Source organism: Psammomys obesus, unplaced genomic scaffold (genome assembly GCF_907164565.1).
Source record: "Psammomys obesus unplaced genomic scaffold, mPsaObe1.curated_primary_1811, whole genome shotgun sequence".
Lineage (NCBI taxonomy): Eukaryota > Metazoa > Chordata > Mammalia > Rodentia > Muridae > Psammomys > Psammomys obesus.
This window is the reverse complement of record NW_026586383.1, coordinates 5,321,429-5,343,718: the sequence shown is the minus strand read 5'-3', so window position 1 is coordinate 5,343,718 and position 22,290 is coordinate 5,321,429. Positions and strand designations below refer to the sequence as shown.

Here is a 22,290-nt window from a genome sequence, read left to right as displayed (position 1 = left end):
TTTTAAATATATGGAAGCAACCTAAAAATAAAGGTATGGTTTTGTTGTTGTTGTTGTTTTAGAAAGCCTATTATGATATGAAAGAAGCCAGATAGAAATATATGTTCAGTTTGGGGCAGATGCCTTTCTATCAGAACTATACAAGTAAGTCAACTTCAAAAGTAACCTAATTTCAATAAATTCATTCTTATACCTCCCAGTAAGTTTGGCATAGAAGACAGAGGAGAAAAAGTACATACATCAGCAAAAGCGTATATACCTTCTCAAAGCGTACTGGGATAAGCTTACCCCGGCATCCCAGCTTGAGGCTGAGGTGAGCATTAGCCAGCATCTTATTCAAAATGTTGCTCATTGTGTGGAGGCAGGCTTTCCTAATGCTGCAGACATTCCACTCTCCCAGTTGTTAAATTTAAATGTTCAACTCTGAGGCTGGAGAGGTGGCTCAGCAGCTTACAACAGTTGCTGCTCTTCAGAGAACCCAGGTTCGAGTCCCAGTACCACATGGTACCTCACAGCTGCCTGTAACTGCAGCTCCAGGGAATCTATCACCCTTTTTATGGACTCTGAGGGTTGATAACCATCCATCACTCCAGTTCCAGGAGATCCAGAATCTTCCTCTGGCCTCTATAGACACCGGGCATAGATATGCTGCACATACATACATGTAGGGAAACCACTCAGACACAGAATGTAAAAATGAATGAATCTTACAGGCTAGGATTTGTTCTTCTGGCAAGCCATTTCCTTCCTGGAAACAGCCATCCCAGCCTCATTCTCAATTCTCCAGCCACTAAGAGTTTCCCTGTGACACTGCAGGCTGAGTTTATCTCTGGCTGCCTTCTCAGAATTTCTTCTGATGGATTCATGGAGGCTCCCAGAGCTCTGGGGGTTTCTCCATCTGTTCTCTCTATGCTTTGCTTCTAACAGACTGTGTCTCCAGGCTTGTGTGCTGCATAGCAGCCGCATGCTTAATTCTGTTACCACTGCCTTTGCTTTCCAAATTAGCAAGGTTTAAAAAAGTTTCATTTGAGTGTGTGTTTGTATGTGTGCATGCTTTCACATTTGTGTATGTGTGTGTGTGTGTGTGTGTGTGCATGTACATGTCTGCATACCACATGTATGTAGGTTTCTTACAGTAGCCAGGAAAGGATGTCATTCCCCTGGTGCTTCTGTGAGTCATCTGGAATGAATGGTGGGCACAGAACTCGGGTCCTCTGAAAGAGTGTTCTCAGCCACCGAGCCATCTCTCTAGCCCCTTAAATGATCAGCTTAGAGAAAAGAGATATAAAAGTGATGGCCTTTCCTGATTCTGCCCTTCCCTGATACAAGAGCCCTAAAAGACAGGAAATGGTTACTCCCTTGGCATTCACTTAAGTCTGTGAAACGGATTCTACCTGAGAGGCTGCAGCTTGTGTGTCAGGGGGATTAATAAATAACTCGCTGGAGACCCAGTAAAGTAGCAGAATGGAAGCTTCTGCTGGTTGTTGTTGTTGTTGACACACGAATGATTCTTCCAGCCTTGAAAACTGTCCCCCTGTGAGCATCCATTTAACTAGAATGCCGCAACAAAGGCCTAGAAGGAGCTCTCCGCAACAGGTGGGCCTGGGTATGAAATCAGGCCCGGCTTTTCCAGGTTTCAGAAGTACGGTCACCCACTGCTCACATTCATTTCCCCCCTCTTCCCCTCCCTCTTCTCCTTTCCCCTTCCTCCCTCCCACACTCCGTGTGTGTGTGTGTGTGTGTGTGTGTGTGTGTGTGTGTGTGTGTGTGATATGCCTGTGTGTGCATGCAGAGGTAAGAGGGTAACACTGTGTGTTTTCATCACCTTATTTTTTGGGACAGAATCTCTCAGTAAGCCTGGAGTCACTGATTCACCTAGACTACCTGGCCAGCAGTAATTACAGGGACGCTTCTGTCCCAGAGCCCTCAGCCCTGTGATTACAGGAACTGCCAGTGCACCTGGCTCTGTTCATTTCTTTTTAAAAATGTTATGTGTCTGTGTGTGGTATGTGCATGTGGGTGTGGGTATCCATGAAGGCCAGAAGAGGGCGCCAGATCCCCTGAAGCTAAAGGCATTTGTGAACTGCCTCACAAGGGTGCTAGGAGTAGAGCTGTGGTTCTCTACAAGACCAGCAAGCACTTTTAACGTTGTTCTACCTCTCCAGCCTTACACTGACATTTGATGTGGGTAAGTGGGGATCCAAACTCGAGTTCTCACTCTTTTAGAGCCAACGGTTTTCCTACCTCGCCATCTCCCAGCCCCAGAAGAAGTGATGTTAACTGCCATCTACCTTCCCACTCAGGCTTTCAATTATGACCACTCAGTGCATCCAGCTTTGGACCCACTGATTCCTTAACAACCCAATCAGAAGGAATTTTGAATCCTTGCTACTTCTTGAGAGAAATGCTGTGCTCCCAGGTGGAACGAGAGGGTCACATGGAGAGCAGTAGAAACCGGAGCACTGGCCCCCTTCTCTTCTTACTAGATTCTGACAGCACACATGATCAGGGTCCTTCACCTCTCAACCACGTCTGCTTTTCCACACGTCAGGAGGACTGGCATAAAACTGTCTTCTAAGCAGACCTGGCTCTCACACTCAAGGAGACACAGCAGCTGTGGCTGCCTGTACAAAATAAAGCCAGCCCACATTACAGCATGGATGAGGAAGGGCCACAGGAGCCCCCACTCCTAACTGAGAGAGTTGATGGCTGCTAGAGAGGAAGGAATCAGTTTTCTTTAGGGGTGTGGCCCTGGTTGGTAGACCTCTCTCCAGGGACTAGTTCCATGCCTATGCCTATGTGGGCAGCACTATCTGGACTCAGAGGGGCAACAGACAAAACAAAACAAAACAAAACAGGGGGACATGAAGTTGGGAGGGGGATGTGGCAGAGATCAGAGAGGAATTGGAGGGAGTATGTGTGAGATGAATATAAACAAATACATTGTACATGTGTGTGAAATTATCAAAGAGTAAATAAAAATGTAGGAGAACATAGCTTCTCTTGCTCTGGCAGGGAAGGAGGGAGAATCATTTGGATGGTGGTCTAAACACATCTGCTTCTTCCATCTTCTGGTAAGCATACCCATTTCAGAATGGAGCTTTGCTTAGGATCAGGAATGTGGAAGAGGGGTTCTATGAATTTAGGATGATTCTGGATGGCCTAGGCAGGGAAATGATGCACAGGTCTTCAGTAAGACACCTGAAAAGGACCTGAGAGATGATATCTTCACTTTACCTGGATGTTTACAATGCATGCACATCCTCAGTTCCAATCCCCTATCAGGCCCACCCTGCTGAGCACAGCAGCAATCTATGGGGGAAGTTAATTCCTCCTGGAGGCAGAACAGTTGACTCTGAGCAGAAATGGCAAGAGGCAGAGCTTTTTGAATGTGGGTGATCTCTGGTAAACTGCAGACTGAATTTCCCTGGTCTTAGGGACAAACAATATCAGAACTGCAATCCTGTGATTGAAGCAGGTAATCTGACTCTTATCATCAGCTAGTTCTGGCACCAGTTTGTGAGGGCTGGTGAAAACCCGCTGCTGGGTGAAAGAGATTCTGCAGACCCAACTCAGTTACTACAGTGGTGACATATGAGAATGGCCCACATAGGCTCGTGCATTTAAATGTCTGGTTTCTGGTTGGCTGAAGTGTTTGGGAAGTATTAGGGGGTGTGGCCTTGTTGTAGAAGTATATCACCAGGGGTGGGTTTAAGGTTGCAAAAGCTATGCCAAGCCTAGTCCTGCACAATCCCTACCTCCTACTTTTGGATCAGATGTGAACTCTCAACTTCTGCTCCAGCACCATGCTTCTCCATCTGACTACTTCTGTGTTCCCAGCTATGATGATCATGGACTAACCCTGTGAAACTGTAAGCATGCCCCCAATTAAATGCTTTCTTTTATAAGCTGCCTTGGTCATGGTGTCTCTTTACAGCAACAGTAAACCTAAGACAAAGGTAGACAGTGTTAATTGGAATTTTTCTCCTGAGAGCCTGTCTATCTGACTTTAACCTCATGGTTCACAGCAAAAGAACAGACACCAGAATTGAGATAATATTCAACCCTTTTCTAAAAACATGGCTACAAGCCAATCAGTAAGTTCAGAAAGAAATTAGAGTAGGATTCTAAGACTCTTAATCCTAGAGAAACGTTCCCCAAGCTCATCATTTCACAGTCCTTCAGAAGGAGGTTGTTAAAAGATTTCTGTCCCTTCTCTTGGCATTGGGCACAGAAGGATAATGTGACCTTTGATGACCCCAGGAATATATTGTTGTCCATCAAAAGTGTGGAAAGATGAGGGGTACAAAAACGCATTGTGAATAACAGCATGAAAGCAGAAGGTTGTTTTTCTCAAATATTTAAATATAGGTCACAGAGCCTGCAGCGCTTTTCACTGAAATGTTAATTCCACTCAATTCAACTTGACAAACGTTTACAAACAATAAGGATTTGTTGAATTGAATTGAAATGTTAACATTTATCCTCCTGTGATACTGCGTCTGAAAGAATGAGAAAGTATCCTTAGACTATAAACTCCAGTCCACCTTGAGATGAATATTAACTTCAGAATAAATACCATCATCAAATATTTATATCTTGCCTTATTTCAAGACACCTGTCATTGAATCACTTAGAGGCTTTGGCAAAATAACACCACATCCTGCCACGTTTAAATAGTACAAGAAAATAAGAACCAGGACAGAGCTTCCTGCCTTTTATTTTAATTTAATGGGTAGGTATGAATATTTATTACAAATTGTCTCCTGTTCTCATTGCTGGATCACTGTCTCCGTACATCTAGCAGGGGCACATTAATCCCATCTTTAGAGAAAGCACGTTCCTCCCAAGGTTCAACAGGTTTTAAACATTTAAGTATTAGGTTTTATGTGTGCTGTGTGTGCGCAGGAACTCACAGGAGGTCAGAAGAAGGTATCAGAGCCCCCAGAACTGGAATTACAGCTGGTTGGAAGCTACCATGAGTGCTGGGAACCGAACCAGGGTCCTCTGCAAAAGTAGTGAGCACTCTTAACCACTGAGCCATCTCTGCAGCCAACTCAGCAAATCCTCTTATAAGTCTAGGTGTCTGACACCCTGCTGAAGTCAAGGCCACACGTCTCGGTATGGCCACTCGAGTGTCAAGGTCAGAGGACTCCCTGGGTACTGGTCCTCACCTTCCACATCATTTGAGACACAGACGTCTTTATTGTTCTTCACTACCTCTGCCTGGTTGCACATCAGGGCTCTCTTGTCTCTGCCTCCCATCTCTCCTGCAGGGCACGAGGATTACAGCTGTGCACTAATTACCACATCTGGCTGTACATAGGTTTTGAGGACCCCAACTTGAGTCCTCAGGCTTGTGCTAGAAGTGCTTAACCACTGAGCTATCTCTCCAGTCTGCTTGGGCTACCCTTAATCCTAAGAGCCATTCATTGCCTGTTGGGGTCCGGCTGGTCTGAAGTTCCTTTCTGAGACACAGATCCTCCAGAGATGTGGCTACATGACAGCAGAAAGCTGCAGGCATGTCTCAGGAGGAATGTCCTCACCAGCAAACAAGACCAAAGGGAAGGGCAGAGAAGAAATTCAGATAAAGGGGTTCAGGAGACTGTTTGCTTGCAGAGCTATCTTTAGCAACTAGTTAAACTGTATGTAAATAGTAATATAAGAAGATAAAAATTATTCATTTCTGAAATGAAACCAGAGTGCTGTGTCCATTACCCTCTTTTCCAACCCCCACCCCCTATTGCTTACAGCTATGCTGGCCATGATAACTGCCCACCTCTGACCTAAGACCACTTTGACTCTTAGATAAAATATTTAGAATGTATTTTTAACAGACTGCTGCTTTCACCAACCCAAAAGCTAGACTCTCCTCAGATAACCTCTGAAACCTAGAGGGAGGTTTTCACTGCCTTGTTATAATCTGACCACCTGAGATTCCAGCAAAGGTATTTGGTAAATGTCTTGACTTATGGCTTTCTTTTTGACTGCACTTGCTCTGCTTGATACTGTGGTGGAATAAGTATTAGGGTGGAAACTTAATCTGTGTTCCAGAGTGCCAGTCACTGACATTTCACCATAAGTGAATGGTTTCTTATTCTCTTTGTGCTAAGAGTTGTGTATCACGCATTGGACACACCCATAGCAATACATGACTGTATGTCCAGGATCTGAGCGAATTCCCTTTTATTCTTTTATGTGCTTATGTGCTTTGCCTACATGTATGTCTGTTTATCACATGTGTGCCTGGTTCCTTCAGAGGCTGGAAGAAGGTGTCGGATCTTCTGAAACTGGAGTTGCTGGCCTTGTGAGCTGCCCCGTGGCTGCTGGGAATGGACCTATGTCTTCTGGAAGAACAGCCAGTACGCTTAACCACCAAGCCACCTCGCCAGTCCTGTAAGTACTTCCTAAGGAATGATCACCTGAATGAACTGACGACTCCTGACTTCTCAAAGCGCCAACTCTTATCTGTCCGGGTAGAGGGCCCTTCCTGCCCCTGTGGTTGAGCTCCGGCCTCTGTGGCCACTCCACACACAGTGCATATACATACATGCGGCAAACACTCATACACATAAAATGAAAAGAAATAACATCTTCAAAACTGTTTAAATATTTTCCATTATTGTTATTTTGTGGGGGTAAAACTGAGGTGCACGGAGTCCACACACTTTTCCAAGCCACACAGCAGGAAAATGGTACCACTATGTTTTCAATTGGTCCATTCTGCCCCCAGTGGTGGCACACTGCTTTAATCCCACGCTCAGAAGGCGAAGAGAGGTAGATCTCTCTAGGTTCAAGGTCAGCCTGGTTTACAGGGTGAGTTCTAGGACAGCCAGGGCTACGTAGTGGAACCATGTTTTAAATAAAAACAACAATAACAACAAAAACTAAACTGGTTTTTCTGTTGTGCTTAGTAACAGGCTTTCAAAGCACAACAGGAAGAGGTGGAAACTATGCTCTCCACATACTCAGCATAACCAGACTCCGCTGTTTGATACAATGTAGGATGAAGAAGTTTTGAGTTCTTTGAGGAAAAAAAAAATCCATATTGGGAAAGGCTAATTTCTAAAGGCAGGATCTTTCTATACAACCACAGCTGGTCTTAAACTCCCAGACACTCTGCTGCCTCCGCATCCTGCATGCTGTGGTTACAGGTATATGCCTCCCTTCTGGCTTTCCACGATTTTTTATTATATTTCATTTATTCTGCTCTCTCATCTGAGGTCTCTCAGTGGCTAAGGGAGCGTAGTAGGATTCCTCTGTTCACACTTCTAAGACATGGTGCCTTTCCATAGGCACTAAGGAAACTCTTATTGTGTGCAAGAAGGAACTCAGAAGTAAAGAGTATGTATAGACTCTACCAATGCTAATCGTATTAGGTCTTTCTAACACTAACACTAGCACACACGCATATGCAAGCACACACCCATGCACGCACGCACCCGTGCACGCACGCACCCGTGCACGCACACATATGCATGCATGTACCTAGACAGCGCAAAGGCACGATTAACTCTCTCTTCCAGTCCTAGTGTGCCCAGGGCCTTCCAAGTCATCCAGAACTTGAACGCGTCAGGTCTCCTGCTACACTGGATGGATTTGTCGCCTGTGTCGTAGCTGACATCATAGAATTTATCCTGCTGGAACAAGTAGGTCGCTTTGGCAGAGTAGCACTTCTTAAGGAGATCCTTTGAAAAAGAAAAAAACATGAGAGTCCAGGCCCGTTCACTTTTAAGCGCAGAAGCAAACCCTGCCTGACATTCTGCTGCATGTGCCAGAGGCACGCACTGCTCAGGGTTGGATACAGTTGTGTGCCTAAGGTGGGACCCAGGGTTCATCCAGGAGCAGACGGTGTAAGGAAGACCCTCCTAGGGTCACCAAGGTCTGCAAGGGGCTAAGAGGAGCAAAGGCTCCATCTCTACAATAGCGAGATCTCGGTCTCCTAAAAGAAATAAATCTCCAAGTCACTCAAACCTCCTCCGAGAGAAAGCAAAATCTTCATCCATGGTAGCATTTCACAGGCAAACCCTAAGCTTTAAAATCCCCTTCTTTTCAACAGGTACCCACACGAAACATCCAGATGTGTCAGTAACCTGGGGATTAAAAGCTTGAGGGAAGAGCTAATCCAGTGGAAGAATTACATAAAATCAAACCAATGTTTTATCATCCCAAAGTGTCAGCCACCATTGCTCTTTTGTTTGTTTCATCCTGAGTTTATTTGCAACCAAATTCTATTTCCATGTCTGGACTGGTGGCTTCTCACTTGGTAATCAATGACAACTGATTCCGCTGTCATCATTTGGCCATCGTCACCTGTTGCTTGAACGGAAACTACGCTGCCTTTATTATCAGGAGTTCACACAAGCTGGTCACCCACCCACAGCCCCACAACTTCCTCAGAGTCCTTAGGAGGGCCCTCCGCTCCCCTCCTCTGACTGCTCTCCACCGGATCAGGTCCAATGTACAAGCTCAGACATTCGGTTTGCACTTGACTCTGTTTTACATCATCTATAAACCAGTAGAATATGTGCCTTTTAAATGTGAGCTCTAAACTTCAATGACCCTATACATGGTTCCTGCTCTTCATTCAGGGCTTGCCTTCCATCAGGTCCCCTCCCAAACTTTCTCTCTCCACCCCAGCTTCCCCACTGGTCCATTCCATTTGGCTCATATTTGGCTGTGTCTGTTGGCTCTGCTGCTGTCCTGTCCCCACATCACGAGTAATCTCCACACTGCAACGGTCGGGAAACGTGGCTTGTGTTCCTACAGCAACTTCATTCTGATGATATGACATCAAAAGGCCACTGCATATGTTTTCACGACGGAGCATGCATGGGCCAGCACAAAAGTGGGAGCACACTTCTTCCTCCCACTATGACCTCGAAGTTGCCTTTATCAACCATGAATGATCTGAAAGGAATCTCAAAACCAATGAACTCTGGGTGCTGGGGAGATGGCTCAATTACTATAAAGTGCTTTCCACATAAGCATGAAGACCTGAGCTCAATTTCTAGAACCCGTGTTAAAAACAACAAAGCCGGGGCTGGAGACAGGGTTTTTGAGTGTGTTTGCTGCCCTTGCAGTGGATCGTGCTTATTTTCCCGGAACCCCTGTGGCGCTGGACAACCACTCTAAAGTTCCAAGGGATCCAATGCTCTTTCTGGCCTCCACTGGTTCCTTCAAGCACATGTTACACATAAACACTTACAGGCATGCATGTATGTACATAAATAAAGCAAGTAAAAAAGCAAAGCTTTAAAAATAGGCAGGTATGCATACATAACAGCAGCACTGGGGAAAGACAGTGAATCTTGGGCCACTGGCCAGCCAGGCTAGCCCAATCGGCAAGATCCAGATAAATGGGAGAGATCCTGAGGAAACAAAGAAGGTGGAAAGTGCCTGAGGCATGAATACCAAGGCTGGCCCTTGGCTTCCACATGCATGTGCTCTCTGTCTCTAGCTCTCTGTCTGTCTGTCTGTCTCTTTTTCTATCTCTCTGCCTCAGTCTCTGTTTGTCTGTTTGTTTCTCTCTGTGTTTCTCTGTGTCTGTCTCTCTCTCTCACACATGCATGTGCACATTCACACAACTACTGCACACAAGAACACATTTGCACACACAATACAAGCATACGCATACACACAACAAAGAACAATGAATGTTGGCCGTGTCTCATGCAAACTTTGGGGGCTGATATGAGTGACTGAAATGGTGAGCAACCATTTCAGAAGACAATCTACATGGCCACAGGTAAATGCAAAAGAGAAGGAACAAGGGAACAGAGCAAGAAAGTGGTGGTCCTTTAGCAGTGGCACAGTTAACTTGATTGCTCAGAGAAATCCTCCTGCCTGGGAAAATTTCATTTAAAAAAAAATCATTGAAGGCTTGAGATTTAGTCATCAAAAATAAATGAAATGATTCATCTCTTTAATAAATGGATGGGATAATTATTAGTTTCAGGACATGCTTCAACCAGGAGGAGAGACTCCTATCTCCAAGGGAAATGACATTTTGGAATAGACATAGCAAAAGTCAGCATTAAAAAAAAATTCCTTACTTCCTATGATGCTAATGATCAGAAGGGCTTTGTTCAAATGTTCATATTCACACCCTTGGCGCTAGCAGAGTGGAATAGACTGGTAATATTAATCTAGCCACAAGAATACTGAGAGAATGTCAGTTGCTAAACTTAGGATATTAAATCAAATTGTCCTTAAGAATGATTAGACAAGGTACTAGCACCTACAACGTGGCAAGCGAAGAAAGCCCAGTCAAATGGGAATTTGTATAGATTTGACTTAAGGCATCTACCCAGCCACAGCATGGCATTCCTTACTCTTCATCTATTGTCACCTGTGCGAGTCCCATTCATAACAGGAAGTCAGCAGCCAGCCTCGGAAGTGGGGTGGCTTAGGCAGACCTGTGATCATGAGGAGAAGCTGTCTGCAGAGGATGGACAGTTCAGGAGAGGCCCGTCTGATCCTGGCACCGCTGACAAAGGCTCTCGCCTCAGCTGCGCTCTCAGTCAGCTTTCCCACGCCCTACTAGGCCCCACAGCCGCCTCCATCTTGGTGGGGCTGTATTGTCTATTGCAATAAGAATCTGGCCTGAGTCAGCCTAGAGAGAAGGTCCTGCCCCTGCTTTTGGACCACCCATGTTGTCAAACGGATTCTTCATCCTTTTCTCTTTACCTAAGAATGTAAAGTCTAGTTAACTTGTTGGCCTTCGGTTGCTAATGTTTTCTTCCCTGCCCCTTTGCATGCTGTGTGTCTGCAGACCTTCTCCTGAGTCGCTCTGTGTTCAGCATTAATCCCATTTCTCTGACAAGATCTTCTTTCCCTAAGGAACTGGTTCCTGAAAGCCTTCTGTGTTTTATTTTATTATATTATTTGTTTATTGTGTATATGAGTGCTATGGATTTGTGTACTGGCTAGTTTTATATCAACTTGATACAAGCCAGAGCAAGCTAAAGGGAAGAAGCCTCATTGAGAATATGCCTCTATAAGGTAGGCAAGCCTGTAGGGCATTTATTTAAAAAAAAAAAAAAAAAAAAAACACACAACTTTTTCAAATTCACTTTACACCCTTGCTGTACCCCTATCCCTTCTCCCCTCCCAGTCCCACCCTGCCCTGCCTCTGTCCCTTCTCCCTCCCCTTTTCAATCTACCCCAGCTCATCAAGTTGCATCAGGACAGTCCTACCAGGGGGAAGTGATCAAAAAGCTGGTGAGTCCATGTCTGATGCAGCCCCCACTTCCCTTACTATAGGACCCACATGAGGCCTAAGTTGCAACATCTGCTACATCTTTGCAGGGTCCTAGATCCAGTTTGTGCATGGTTGTTGCTTTACTCTCAGCAAGCCCCTCTCAGCCCTGGCTAGTTGGCTCTGTTGGTCTTCTTGTGGAGCTCCTGTCACCTCCAGGACCTTTTGTCTTTCCTCCCACTTTCCCACAAGACTCCCTACACAATGCCCAATGTTTGGCTGTGAGTCTCAGCAACTTTTTTGAGGTGATGCCAGGTAGCACCTCTCAGAAGACAACTTTACCAGGCTCCTGTCTGAAAGTTTAGCAGAGTATCCTTCATAGTGTCAGAAGGCTGGCGGTCTCTGATAGGGTGGGTCTTTGGTTATGCCAGGCTTTGGCTGGGCATTCCCTCAGTCTCTGCTCTACAAGCAGGGAAAATTTTGGGTCGAAGTTTTTGTGGGTTGGTGTTCCCCTCCCTCTTCTAAAAGACTAGTCTAGTTACTGGTGCCATCTTCAAAATAGCCTCTGCTACGAGGAGTCTGTGCTTTAGTACCCCTCATATCCTCCCAAAAGCCTACCTTGACTTAGGTCTCCAGCTTTTCACAGATGTTCCCACCCTTAGTTTCTCTTTTTTCTGCAGGCCTTCAGAGTAATCTCGAATGGTAGAGAAGCACTTAAAGAAATGTTCAACTTCCTTAGTCATCAGGGAAATGCAAATCAAAACGACTCTGAGATTCTATTTCACACCAGTCACAATGGCTAAGATCAAAATCTCAAGCAACAGCCCATGCGGGTTAGGGTGTGGAGAAAGCAGAACCCCCACTCCATTGCTAGTGGAAGTGTAAACTTGTACAATCACTTTGGAAATAAAATCTGATGCTTTCTCATAAAACTGGGAATAGCTTTACCTCAAGATCCAGTTACACCTCTCCTGAGTATATACCAAAAAGACAAGATGTTCCACCATACCACAAGGACACTTGCTCAACTATGTTCACAGCAGCTTTATTCACTATAGCCAGAATCTGGAAACAAGCTAGATGCCCCTCAACTGAAGAATGGATAAAGAAACTGTGGCACATTTACACAATGGAATACTACTGAGCTATTAAAAACAAAGAAATCATGAAGTTTGCAGGCAAATGGATGGAACTAGAAAAAGATCATCCTGAGTGAAGTAACCCAGACCCAGAGAGACACACATGGTGTGTAGTCACTTATAAGTGGATTTTAGCCATATAGTACAGGAGAAGCATACAACAAGGCATAGACCCACAGAAGATAAGTAACAGAGGATCCAAGGGAGGATGCATAAATCTCACTCAGAAGGGGAGATAGAATAGACAGGAGTAGTGGGTGAAGAGAGGAAACAAGGTAGGAGAGGGAGAGCAGAGAGTTAAGAGGGTGGAGATCAGACCTGGGGAGAGTGAGAGCGAGAAGACAGTAGAGCATTTTCTTAATTAATGTTTGACTTGAGTGCAGCCACCCCTGGGCTGGTGGTCCAAGAAAGGAGGCTGAGGAAGCCAGCAGAAGCAGGCCAGTAAGCAGCACCCCTCCATGGCCTCTGCATCAGCTCTTGCTTTCGATGAAGAACTGTGATGTGGAAGTATAAGAAAATGAGCACTCTCATCCACAAGTTGATTTTGGTCGTGGTATTTCATAGTAGCAATTAAAACCTTAACTAAGGCAATGTGTGCCTGTGCACAGGTATACAGAGCTGGGTGAGCAAGCTGGGGGTCCTTCATCCCCTGTCTCTTCATTCCCTTGAGACCGGATCTCTCACCGACAGTAGCACTGTACTGAAGGCCACCAAGCTGCCGCAATTCAGCTGTCTGTGCCCTCCTCCACACCTGGCTGTTTACAAGGGCTGGCATGAACTCATGCTCTCATGCTGTGCAGCAAGTGCTCTTACCCACTGAGCCATCTTCCCTGGTACTTCATTTTGTTTTTAACTTGTGGTTGCCCGACTTCTGTTCTCTTTAATATCACAGGGATAGAGGGACATGGCCTCTCCCACCTTTAACATCTTATCTGAACCTTCTACTGGTCAAATCTAGCCAGACGCCGATCTGCAAGGATGCCTGGGAAACATTTAGTGGAAGAGTCAGGCCCTTTTGTCTGCAAAGGGCTCAGAATAGATTACACAGTAAAGATAAGCAGGAGAACAGAGTTCAAAGTTCATTTTCACTCTGTCCCAATGCCCAGTCTAGCACATTTGATAACCAGAAGCAGAGCTGACATTTACTGAAGTCAGACTATTTATTCAGACGCTGTGCAGATGGTGGCATTTAAATTTAAATACCCTAGATCATGTGTCTCTGAGTTGGAGTTCCAACCAAGGCAGCTTGGTTTGAGGCTTGCCTCTTAGTTCATTGCCTTCTGCGGCTTAAACAGTGGATGGTCAAGTACATGTGGAAATCATGCTTGTATCTGTGATATTTCAGGATATCCTCAAAAGCACAGCTCAGCCCGGGTCACCCAAGCCACCTTGACTTCCATGGCAAGCATCTAATTTAGCTGTCTCTTTCCCAGCATTGACCACACAGACTTTCTGTTTTGTTCTGGTTTGGTTTGGTTTTCAGTTTTTGATCTTTGGTTTTTTGAGATGGGGTTTCTCCGTGTAGTCTTGGCTGTCCTTGACTCACTTTGTAGACCAGGCTGGCCTTGAACTCACAGAGATTTGTTTTCCTCTGCCTTCCTGAGTGCTGGGATTGTGGGAGTACTCCACAGACCTCACACAGACTACTTGAAGTCAAAATTCTGTGTTCCACGTGCACACCTTCCTGTTTCATAACTCTTCAGCAATCATCACTTTATCTTGCCAAACAAAAGCTACCAGCAATTCATTCCTACTGCTTTCCTCATATTCTGTCCCAGGCCACCATTGTTGACATGCAAACAAGTTTTTTTCTGAATTTTTTAGGACATGGGTATATTAATCATCTTCATAGTAATTACTTCATTTCAAAATTGTGTATTTTTTTATGCAACTTATACTATGGTGCCAGGATCCTGGGCACACAACCCCAGGGTGGTACCAGGTACTCAAACTGATATTTTATGATGGAATGTATGAAACAAAATTCAGCCTGCAGTGGAAGAAAGGCTGGGTGTTCACCCAGAACATCATCCAGGAAGAGCAGAATGTGGAGGAGAGCTGTGAAATGCAGTGGCTACCACACTGTGAAGTAGCTCTAGCTATGGCTGGATAGCCACAAGATCAAAACAGCCAAAATTCTGGCACAGATGGGGGAGGTGCTCTCCAAGCCGTCATATAATGAGTTGCTGGCCATTGATAGATGCTGGAGTAGGGAGAATAATAATTCTTATTTTTCTTCTGTAGACACTGGTATTTTTCCATCTTCCAGCGGATAGCTTTACTCCCATACAAATCAGAACAGCACTAATTGTACTTAGTGGGTTATCAGAAAATGTGGGGGACAGTGGAGAGGTATCCCAGTGAGGGAAAGGGGTGGAGAGAATGAATGAGTGAATGGATGAATGGATGGATCGCTGGATGGATGAATAAATGAATGGATGATGTGGGAATCAAGGCACAGTTTCAGTACTGAAACACAGGTTACTTGGAAACATCTGTTCACACTGACATGGACGAACAGACTCATAGGAAGCTGCTTTGGTTAAAGAGCATCAACTCCTCAGTTGGACCCACAGGCAAACACAGAAGCAGATGAAATCCTGGCCATTCTGCCTTCATGTTTGTCTCTTTGGCTGAAGAAACAGAGATAAGCTATTGCCCCAAACCTTGCCTCTTGAGTCACCTTGGGTTCCCCCAGGGAGGGAGAATCTTTGGGACCTTTGGGACAGGCACCCTTCACCCGCCGGCTGGGGGTAATAATCCATAACTTCAAAGTCTCACTTTGGAAGAGGCATTTTGACCTTCTGAGAACCACTCTGTACTCCCAACCAACCAATAAGGACCTCGGCTGGGTTGACAGGGTGGAACTACATCTTGACCAGTACTCTTTATTTGCATACCTCTTGCCTCCTGCCCTAATTCTTTCCTCCGTTTAAACCTACAGATCATGTAGGGTGACTGGATCCCAGTGTGGCCACACTGACTACATCGTCCTCTGCTGTTCATGGCACCAGGTTCTTTAGTCTTGGACTAAGAATGCATGGTTAAGTCCAGCTTCTTGGAGCTGTCTGAGGCCTGGTTTTTACCCTACCATCTCTGGTTACAATAGGGGTGTGTCAAAAAACGGGGGAACACAGCAGACTGCTTGTTTTGATCCAACGCATGTAACCTCTTACATAAGCACAGCACATTTTAGGAATCTACCATCCTTGTCTGAGCAGACATTGTTGAATTACACAAGAAATCGGGAGCAGAGCCCTCTCTGTCTTCTGAAACCAGGACATCTTAAGCTTTCTGTCTATAAAACATGTATACAGGCTGGGGAGATGCCTCATCAGTAAAGAACATGCTACACAAGCACGAAGACCTGAGCTTTCATCTCCAACACCCATGTAAAATCACCAGGCATGATGGTGTGGGTTGGTAATCGCAGCTCTGGGGAGATGGATTCCTGGGTCTTGCTGGTCAACCAGTTTAGACAAACAGGTAGAACCAGGTGAAGGTAAAAGGTCCTGTTGTAAAACAAGAAATGAAACAAGGTGGATGGTAACAGGGGTAGACACTGAAGGTTGACTCCATGAAAGCATGGACATTCGAATGCCCACGCCCACCCAAGTGCAGCCACACACACATGAATTCATACAGACACAAAACACAGGTATAGAAATAATTTCCCTCTAGTAAGTCACAATGCATTTTAAAGCAATTCTCCTGCCTCTGTTCTGTGCAACTTCTTTTCCTAGTGTCATGTATGTTAATGACACGCTGGGGTGTGAGCCTCCTGAACTCTGCAGTTAAGAACCTTCAACTCTTGAGCAGCCAGGTGGCATGTTCTAGGCTCATGCAGAGTCTGCATCTCCTTCAATCCCCATCTCCATCCCAGGGATGGACATCATCCATTTCCCACAAGTCCTTTGGTCAGACACCTTTCATTTTCCTCTCTTTTGGGAGATGTATCTATTTAATTCATTCTTTTCTTTCTGCTAGTCCACGCTTCCTTTCATTATGTCACAGTAAATGTTAAAGTCTTCTAGAACTGAATCTAATTTTTCTGTAAGTTTGTAAGTAACTAAACTTTGTCACTGAGCTTGCCTGTGTCCTCATCCTGATGCACTTTTCTGTTGGGTCACCTTTGGGGGAATCTCCTCTTCCCACACTTTTGATGCATTTCTGGGCCATGGCTCTCATCCGTAGGACCCTCTGCTGGTGAACAATCTGCCACTCCACTCTGTGGGTTGTTACACAGGTGGGTGAATTATCACCTCACCTTTCCAACCTCTCCTTTCCTTCCTGTCAGCCATAGCCACTCACAATGTACCTGTGCTGTCAGCCTTCACCAACCTGGCTCAGGATTTGCTTGTTTAAGCTGATTGCAGAAAGTGTCCAGTGCACATGTGTGCAGTGTCTGGCAACATGGGGCTTTCCCTCCCACTTTCGTTAGTAGATAAAACTTCACTAACTGCATAGTGGTCAGAGAAGGACTGTTGTATGAGGGTTTAATTCATGATGCTATGCAAGAAAGCTTTAACACGAATCTTTGTCTTCCCTCTTCAGTCTCTGGGTCGACAGCCTCTTGAGAACTCAAGCTGCTTTTGGAACCTGAATCTGGTTTCTCTTTTTCAGTGTGCTCTGAACATGATTTGAACGACTGTCCCTTCAGCTCTGGGTGCCAGGGCAGGAAAGATGACTGCATGCTTTGTGGCTACAGTGGTCTTAGCTCTGCAGGACCCTCTGATTGGCCCCTGATTAGTCCAATAGTCTACTGGATGCAGCCCCCAAGGACTGAGTCTTTTCCCTCTTGACTCTGGATCCTTCCCTCTCAGGTCCCTACAGCAGCCTCACAGCAAAATGGTTCCCAGAAACAGAACCCTTCAGGGTATGGGTTTCTTAGCCAGGAAAGGGGGAGGGGAGGAGAAGAGAGGAGAGAGGGAGAAGAGAGGGGAAGAAAGAAGGAAGAAATGAGGGCAAGTGAAGAGTAAGGAAGGGAGGGAAGAGGAAGAGGGAGATAGGAGCAGTAAGGGGGAAGGGGAGCAGAAGGGGAGACACAGTTTTCTGACTCATGATAGGGTTTGTGTACTGCCAACATATGACCCGGCATCACATGGCTGAGTCAGTCTGATGTCTGTGGAAACCATCAAGCATTATAGACTGTTGGGTGCTTTCTGTTCCACGAAGCCCACCCCACCCCTTTTCCTTACAGGAAGCATTGCTAAGTTTTCCCACAGGGATTTTCGGAGAGTTAACAGAGCACAGGCTGAAATCCTACATTTTCTCCTGAAGCACAAGTCTCCCTTAAACCTCCCTACCCAAGGGTTAGCTGGAGCTCACTTGAGAATGAAGATATTTTTAAGAAATGTAATTTAGTAATTTGAAACCATGACACAGTGCCTACAGGAGACAGGGAAGTTAGACTCCGTTCCTGGAGCCTGTGTAAGTGCTTCTGTAAATAGGGAGACATTTGATCGTGCAGGGATCACTCAGGGCTCACTCAGCAGCCCAGCTTCCACCGTGCTGGCATGTAAAAATAGCCCTTCTTGGCCTTCTTTCAGAGCAGAGGGAGTTTCCAGTTTCCCCTGGGTGTCTATCCACACGGCCTCTCTGTTAATGATAATCTAAAATGGCGCTTTTCAAGTTCTGATGACAAACCCCATAAGGAATTATTTTTAATCACAGATGGACACAGCACCTACCCTCATAGACACACGCTAAAACACATATCTCACAGAATAGCACACTTCCCTGTGGTAGCGAACGCACCCTGGGGTTTTCTGTTCCATCCTGTTTTGTTCCGTTCATTAAAGGAAAAATAAGACAAGCTGGTGTCTCTCATCACTGACTCTATAGCTCAAGACTAGTTGGTACAATGGGGCTTAACTTCGGGTAACATTAAGATCACCCATTCTATTTTTTACAAATGCCAATGCAAAGGTTTTATCGGCACCAAAAAAATTCTGAATTTCCCATGGTACGAAGGGTCATGTTTATTGTTATCATCGTCGTCGTCGTCGTCGTCACAGCTCCCAGTCGATCCTTGCCAGAAGCCACTCTTTTGACAGGTCTTAGAGTCACGTTGAAAAGTCCTGAAGTGGGACAGCAGCGATGGCTCAGGGGCCAAAGCTCTTACCCTGCAAGTGTGAGGAGCCGACCTCAGATCCCCAGAACCCACATAAATGCCATGAAGGCATGCTGAGCTGTCTGTAACCCTAGCCCCAGAACAACGTGACTAGTGATACCAACCTCACCAGTGAGCTCTGGATTTGATGGAGCGATCCTGCCTCAAAGAATAAGGGGAGGGGATGACTCCTAATGTTATTCTTGGGTTTCTATATACACATACATGCATGTGAACCGACATGCATGTGCTCACACACACACACATATGCAACACAAAATGGAGAAAAAAAAATAAAGTCCTGTCCTAGAAGTTTGAATCAGCATGATGTCAAGTTCATGTTGGGTCTAGAGTCAGCTACGAGATGTTGAATCTTCACGAGAACATGAAACCAGAGTTTTTAATGTGACTACTTTTTGTGCTATTAGTGCCTATTCTCTGGTGTGTGTGTGTGTGTGTGTGTGTGTGTGTGTGTGTGTGTGTGAGCACATGAGCATGTATGAGCACATCCTTCCCTGTACTCAGACAGATAGTATATGGATCTTGCTGGAATCTTCCTCAGGAGGAAGATAAGCTCTGAGCTCTGAGAGACACAGGTCTGCAGGTTATAGCTCAGAGCTCTTACACAAACGAAGCCAGCAGCACACATGCCATCCAGAGTCGGGATTTGCTGTTCTTACGATGTATAGAACAGTGGCTTGTGCTGAGCAGCTAGAAGTGGCACAGATGGGAGTGACTCTGCTTACTGAACTCTGCACACGGGAACTGTGATCTTCTTCCCAGCCCCGATGGCTTCCGTCCCTGACATCCTGTGATTCCTCTGGCTGTGCTGACTTAGCCTGCCAGTGACTTCTTTCACTGCTCTGGCCAAATACCCTGACACAAGCGTCTGAAGGACGAGAGCAGTTTATTAGGCTCGTGGTTTGAAGAGACTCAGTCCATCATGTCTGCAAAGGCACGGCGGCGGTAGCACTGGGACGCTGAGGACATTGCACCCATAGTTAGGAAAAAGAAAGGGATGCATGTGAGAGCTCAGCCGGCTTCTGCCTTTCCCTTTTTTACACAGTCTGGGATCCCACCCATGATGTCACTCAAATTTAAGCATTCGGCAGCAGGGGCCTTCCTCCTCAGCTAAGCCTCTCTGGAAATGTCCTCACAGATACACACAGAGGTTTGCCTCCTTGGAGGTTCCAAATTCAGTCAAGATGATGTTTAACCATTACAGTTCACCCTATTTTGTTGCACAATTCACGAGGCAGCTTATAACATGGCAGGATTGGGAAGGAAAAGAAGGCAAAGGGGGAGGAAGGTAAGATGGTGGGTGAGAGGAAAGGGGAAGAAGAAGAGGATAAAGGGGAAGGTCAAGGAATGTGATGGAAAATACAGCGGAGCCCGGAGTGATGCCTGCACCTGAAAGGCACATAGAGCGGGGCCTGAACGCAGGGATGATGTTCTGGTTTCTTGTTGCATGTGGTAACCCGGCTACCCACGCACAGCAAGAACGGTGCCCTGAACCCTGGATATTTATGGCATAACTGTCAGCTGGATCCCTTTGCTTCATCATATCACATTTTCACTCATCTGTAATTGAGGATAATGACACCGTGCCACAGCCCCATCCTGGGAATATTTTGATTATTGGTGACATGTTTAAAAGAACGCCTGGAAACAAAAATTTATTAACATCAGACATCTTTCTTCACTCTAGATGGATTAATTGCATCTGTCTGAAATAGGTGGACAGGCATTCGGGGAGCTGCTCTCTTTCAAATTGGACAGAACTGACAGGAAACAAGTATGCTGCTTGGCATTGATGCTAGAAGATTCCACACGGAGAGCACAGTATCAAATGAAAGCAGCCTGTGTCTCCGGCTCGTTTGAATGCTGCTAACAAGGGCATGGCTCCTTCTCACAGAGGATTTTTACACATTTCCCCAGCAAGGCCTCTGGCCTACATTTCTTGGAGGCTGAGCATCCTCTGGAGGCCTGGTCTCTGAGGCAGGAGAATGAGTTTATGAAAGTGAAAAATGCAAGGCGGGAAGGCAATTTCTGAAATGTGATTTTCTTGTTCGTCATTGAAAACTGTTGATGTCAGTATAGCTGTGAGGATTCTTACTTCACAGCACCCTGAGTGATCATTTTAAAATGAATCACAGAGGCTGGAGATGTGAGTTTAAATCTCCTCCTCACATTAACCGCCAGGCAAGGTGGCACTGACCTATAAACCTAACACTTGTGACATGGGGCAGGAAGATCTCAAGTTCAAGGTCTTCCTCAACTATGTGGGGTGTTCCAGGACAACCTGGGCTATAGCAGACACTGTCTCCAAGCAAACAAACAAATAAAATGAATCATAGAGAAAGAGAGAGAGAGAGAGAGAGACTATGGTAAAAACCTTTAGCTAGGACCAAAAGCATCAAGGAGAAAAAAAAAAAAAAACATTTTTTTCCCCATAGACTTACGATAAAATGCAGGAATTGCTGAAGTGACCAAGAATTTTCTATAATATGAGCAGACATTTGTTCAGACAGTAAAAAATCTATGCGTTCACATATTTTACATATGACTTACTTACTCTTGACTTTGGGTAGAGCAAATGGTATTCCTGCTGCCCCTGCCCAGCTAACTTAATCAGTTCTCACCCCGGTTAACCATAGTGCCTTCCTCTGCCGTGGAAATGTACTGTACTTGGTTCTATAAGATACAAGGATTTATTTAGGTTTTGCAGGCCAGGGCTGCCCAAGCAGAGGCTTTTCTGGGCCCCAAGATGTACAGGCTGAGACCCATCGAGAAATTTTTAATCCCAGGATTTCCTGTTGGGGGTTGGTCTGGTGCTATATAGTGCTATATATTCTAATGTTGATTCTTTTGCTCCCTGAGGTCTGCTTGCTGTCTTTTAGGATCAGACACTTGACGAAACCAAAAATGACACTTGTAATCCTTGTCACCAAATTATCCCTGATTGGCTGAATAAATGCCTACACACCTGGGCAGGGCAGAAATGAGGAGCCAAATTTCATGGGCTTGGAGGACACAAGGATCATGGGAAGGGGAGACAGATATGAGAGAGGAAAAGAAATCAGATATCACCATGGGTTATCATGAAGAAGAACCATGTGGGTGGGAGGAATTTGCTCTGAGGGTCATCGTGGCTGGAGCCCAGCTGGAAAGCATGTACTGGTATTTATATCATTTTGGATGGGAAGTAGCCCAGATAGAAATGATTAGAGCAAATGGCATGGGGTATGGGGCTAGGAGACAACAAGGTAATTTAGGGAGTTCATATCTGCCCAGCCCCAGATGAAATAAGGCTTATGAAACACTCGTCAGGCCTGTGTCTTTCACTGATATGGCAGCAGGTTACTTGTAAATGCCAAAATAATTATATGGTTTAATAACAAATATTAGTAACCCATTTTCCACAACAATTTCCCGGTTCAAACTAAGATGCAAAGAATCAGGCAAAGCTTTCTCCTCCGATGGCTGAGAGGCAGACATGCTGTCAGCAACAGATACTCAAAGGCCTCTGGTTTTTGTCACAAAGACTACAGCCTGCAACTGCACTAAGCAGGTAGCCACGCGCCATGTTCAAACGAATGTTCATGGCTACCCAATGGCAAAATTCAACTCACGGGCTGCATGTTTTAGAGTTCTGTTTAAAAAAAAAAAAAAAAAAAAAAAAAACCTACATGAAATCAGACACACTGTCTTTAATTAACAAGAAGGCTTGGGGTGTGTTTCCATTGTAGAGCAGTTGAGCCTGGTTAAAGGCCTGGGTTCCAGTGCAGTACTGTGTGTGTGTGTGTGTGTGTGTGTGTGTGTGTGTGTGTGTGTGTGTG

The 22,290-nt window shown here is 45.4% G+C and overlaps 1 protein-coding gene across 1 annotated transcript in view; it reads right to left on the bottom strand.

The window, feature by feature from the left end:
* Nucleotides 1–22,290, bottom strand: part of Gadl1 (glutamate decarboxylase like 1) — a 138,602-nt gene that overhangs the window by 60,623 nt on the left and 55,689 nt on the right. Inside the window, exons 12-13 of the mRNA XM_055601547.1 lie at nucleotides 7,471–7,688; nucleotides 2,468–2,482 (exon numbers count right to left, since the gene is read on the bottom strand). Coding sequence (XP_055457522.1) covers nucleotides 2,468–2,482; nucleotides 7,471–7,688 — 233 coding nt within the window. The remainder of the gene's footprint in view (nucleotides 1–2,467; nucleotides 2,483–7,470; nucleotides 7,689–22,290) is intronic.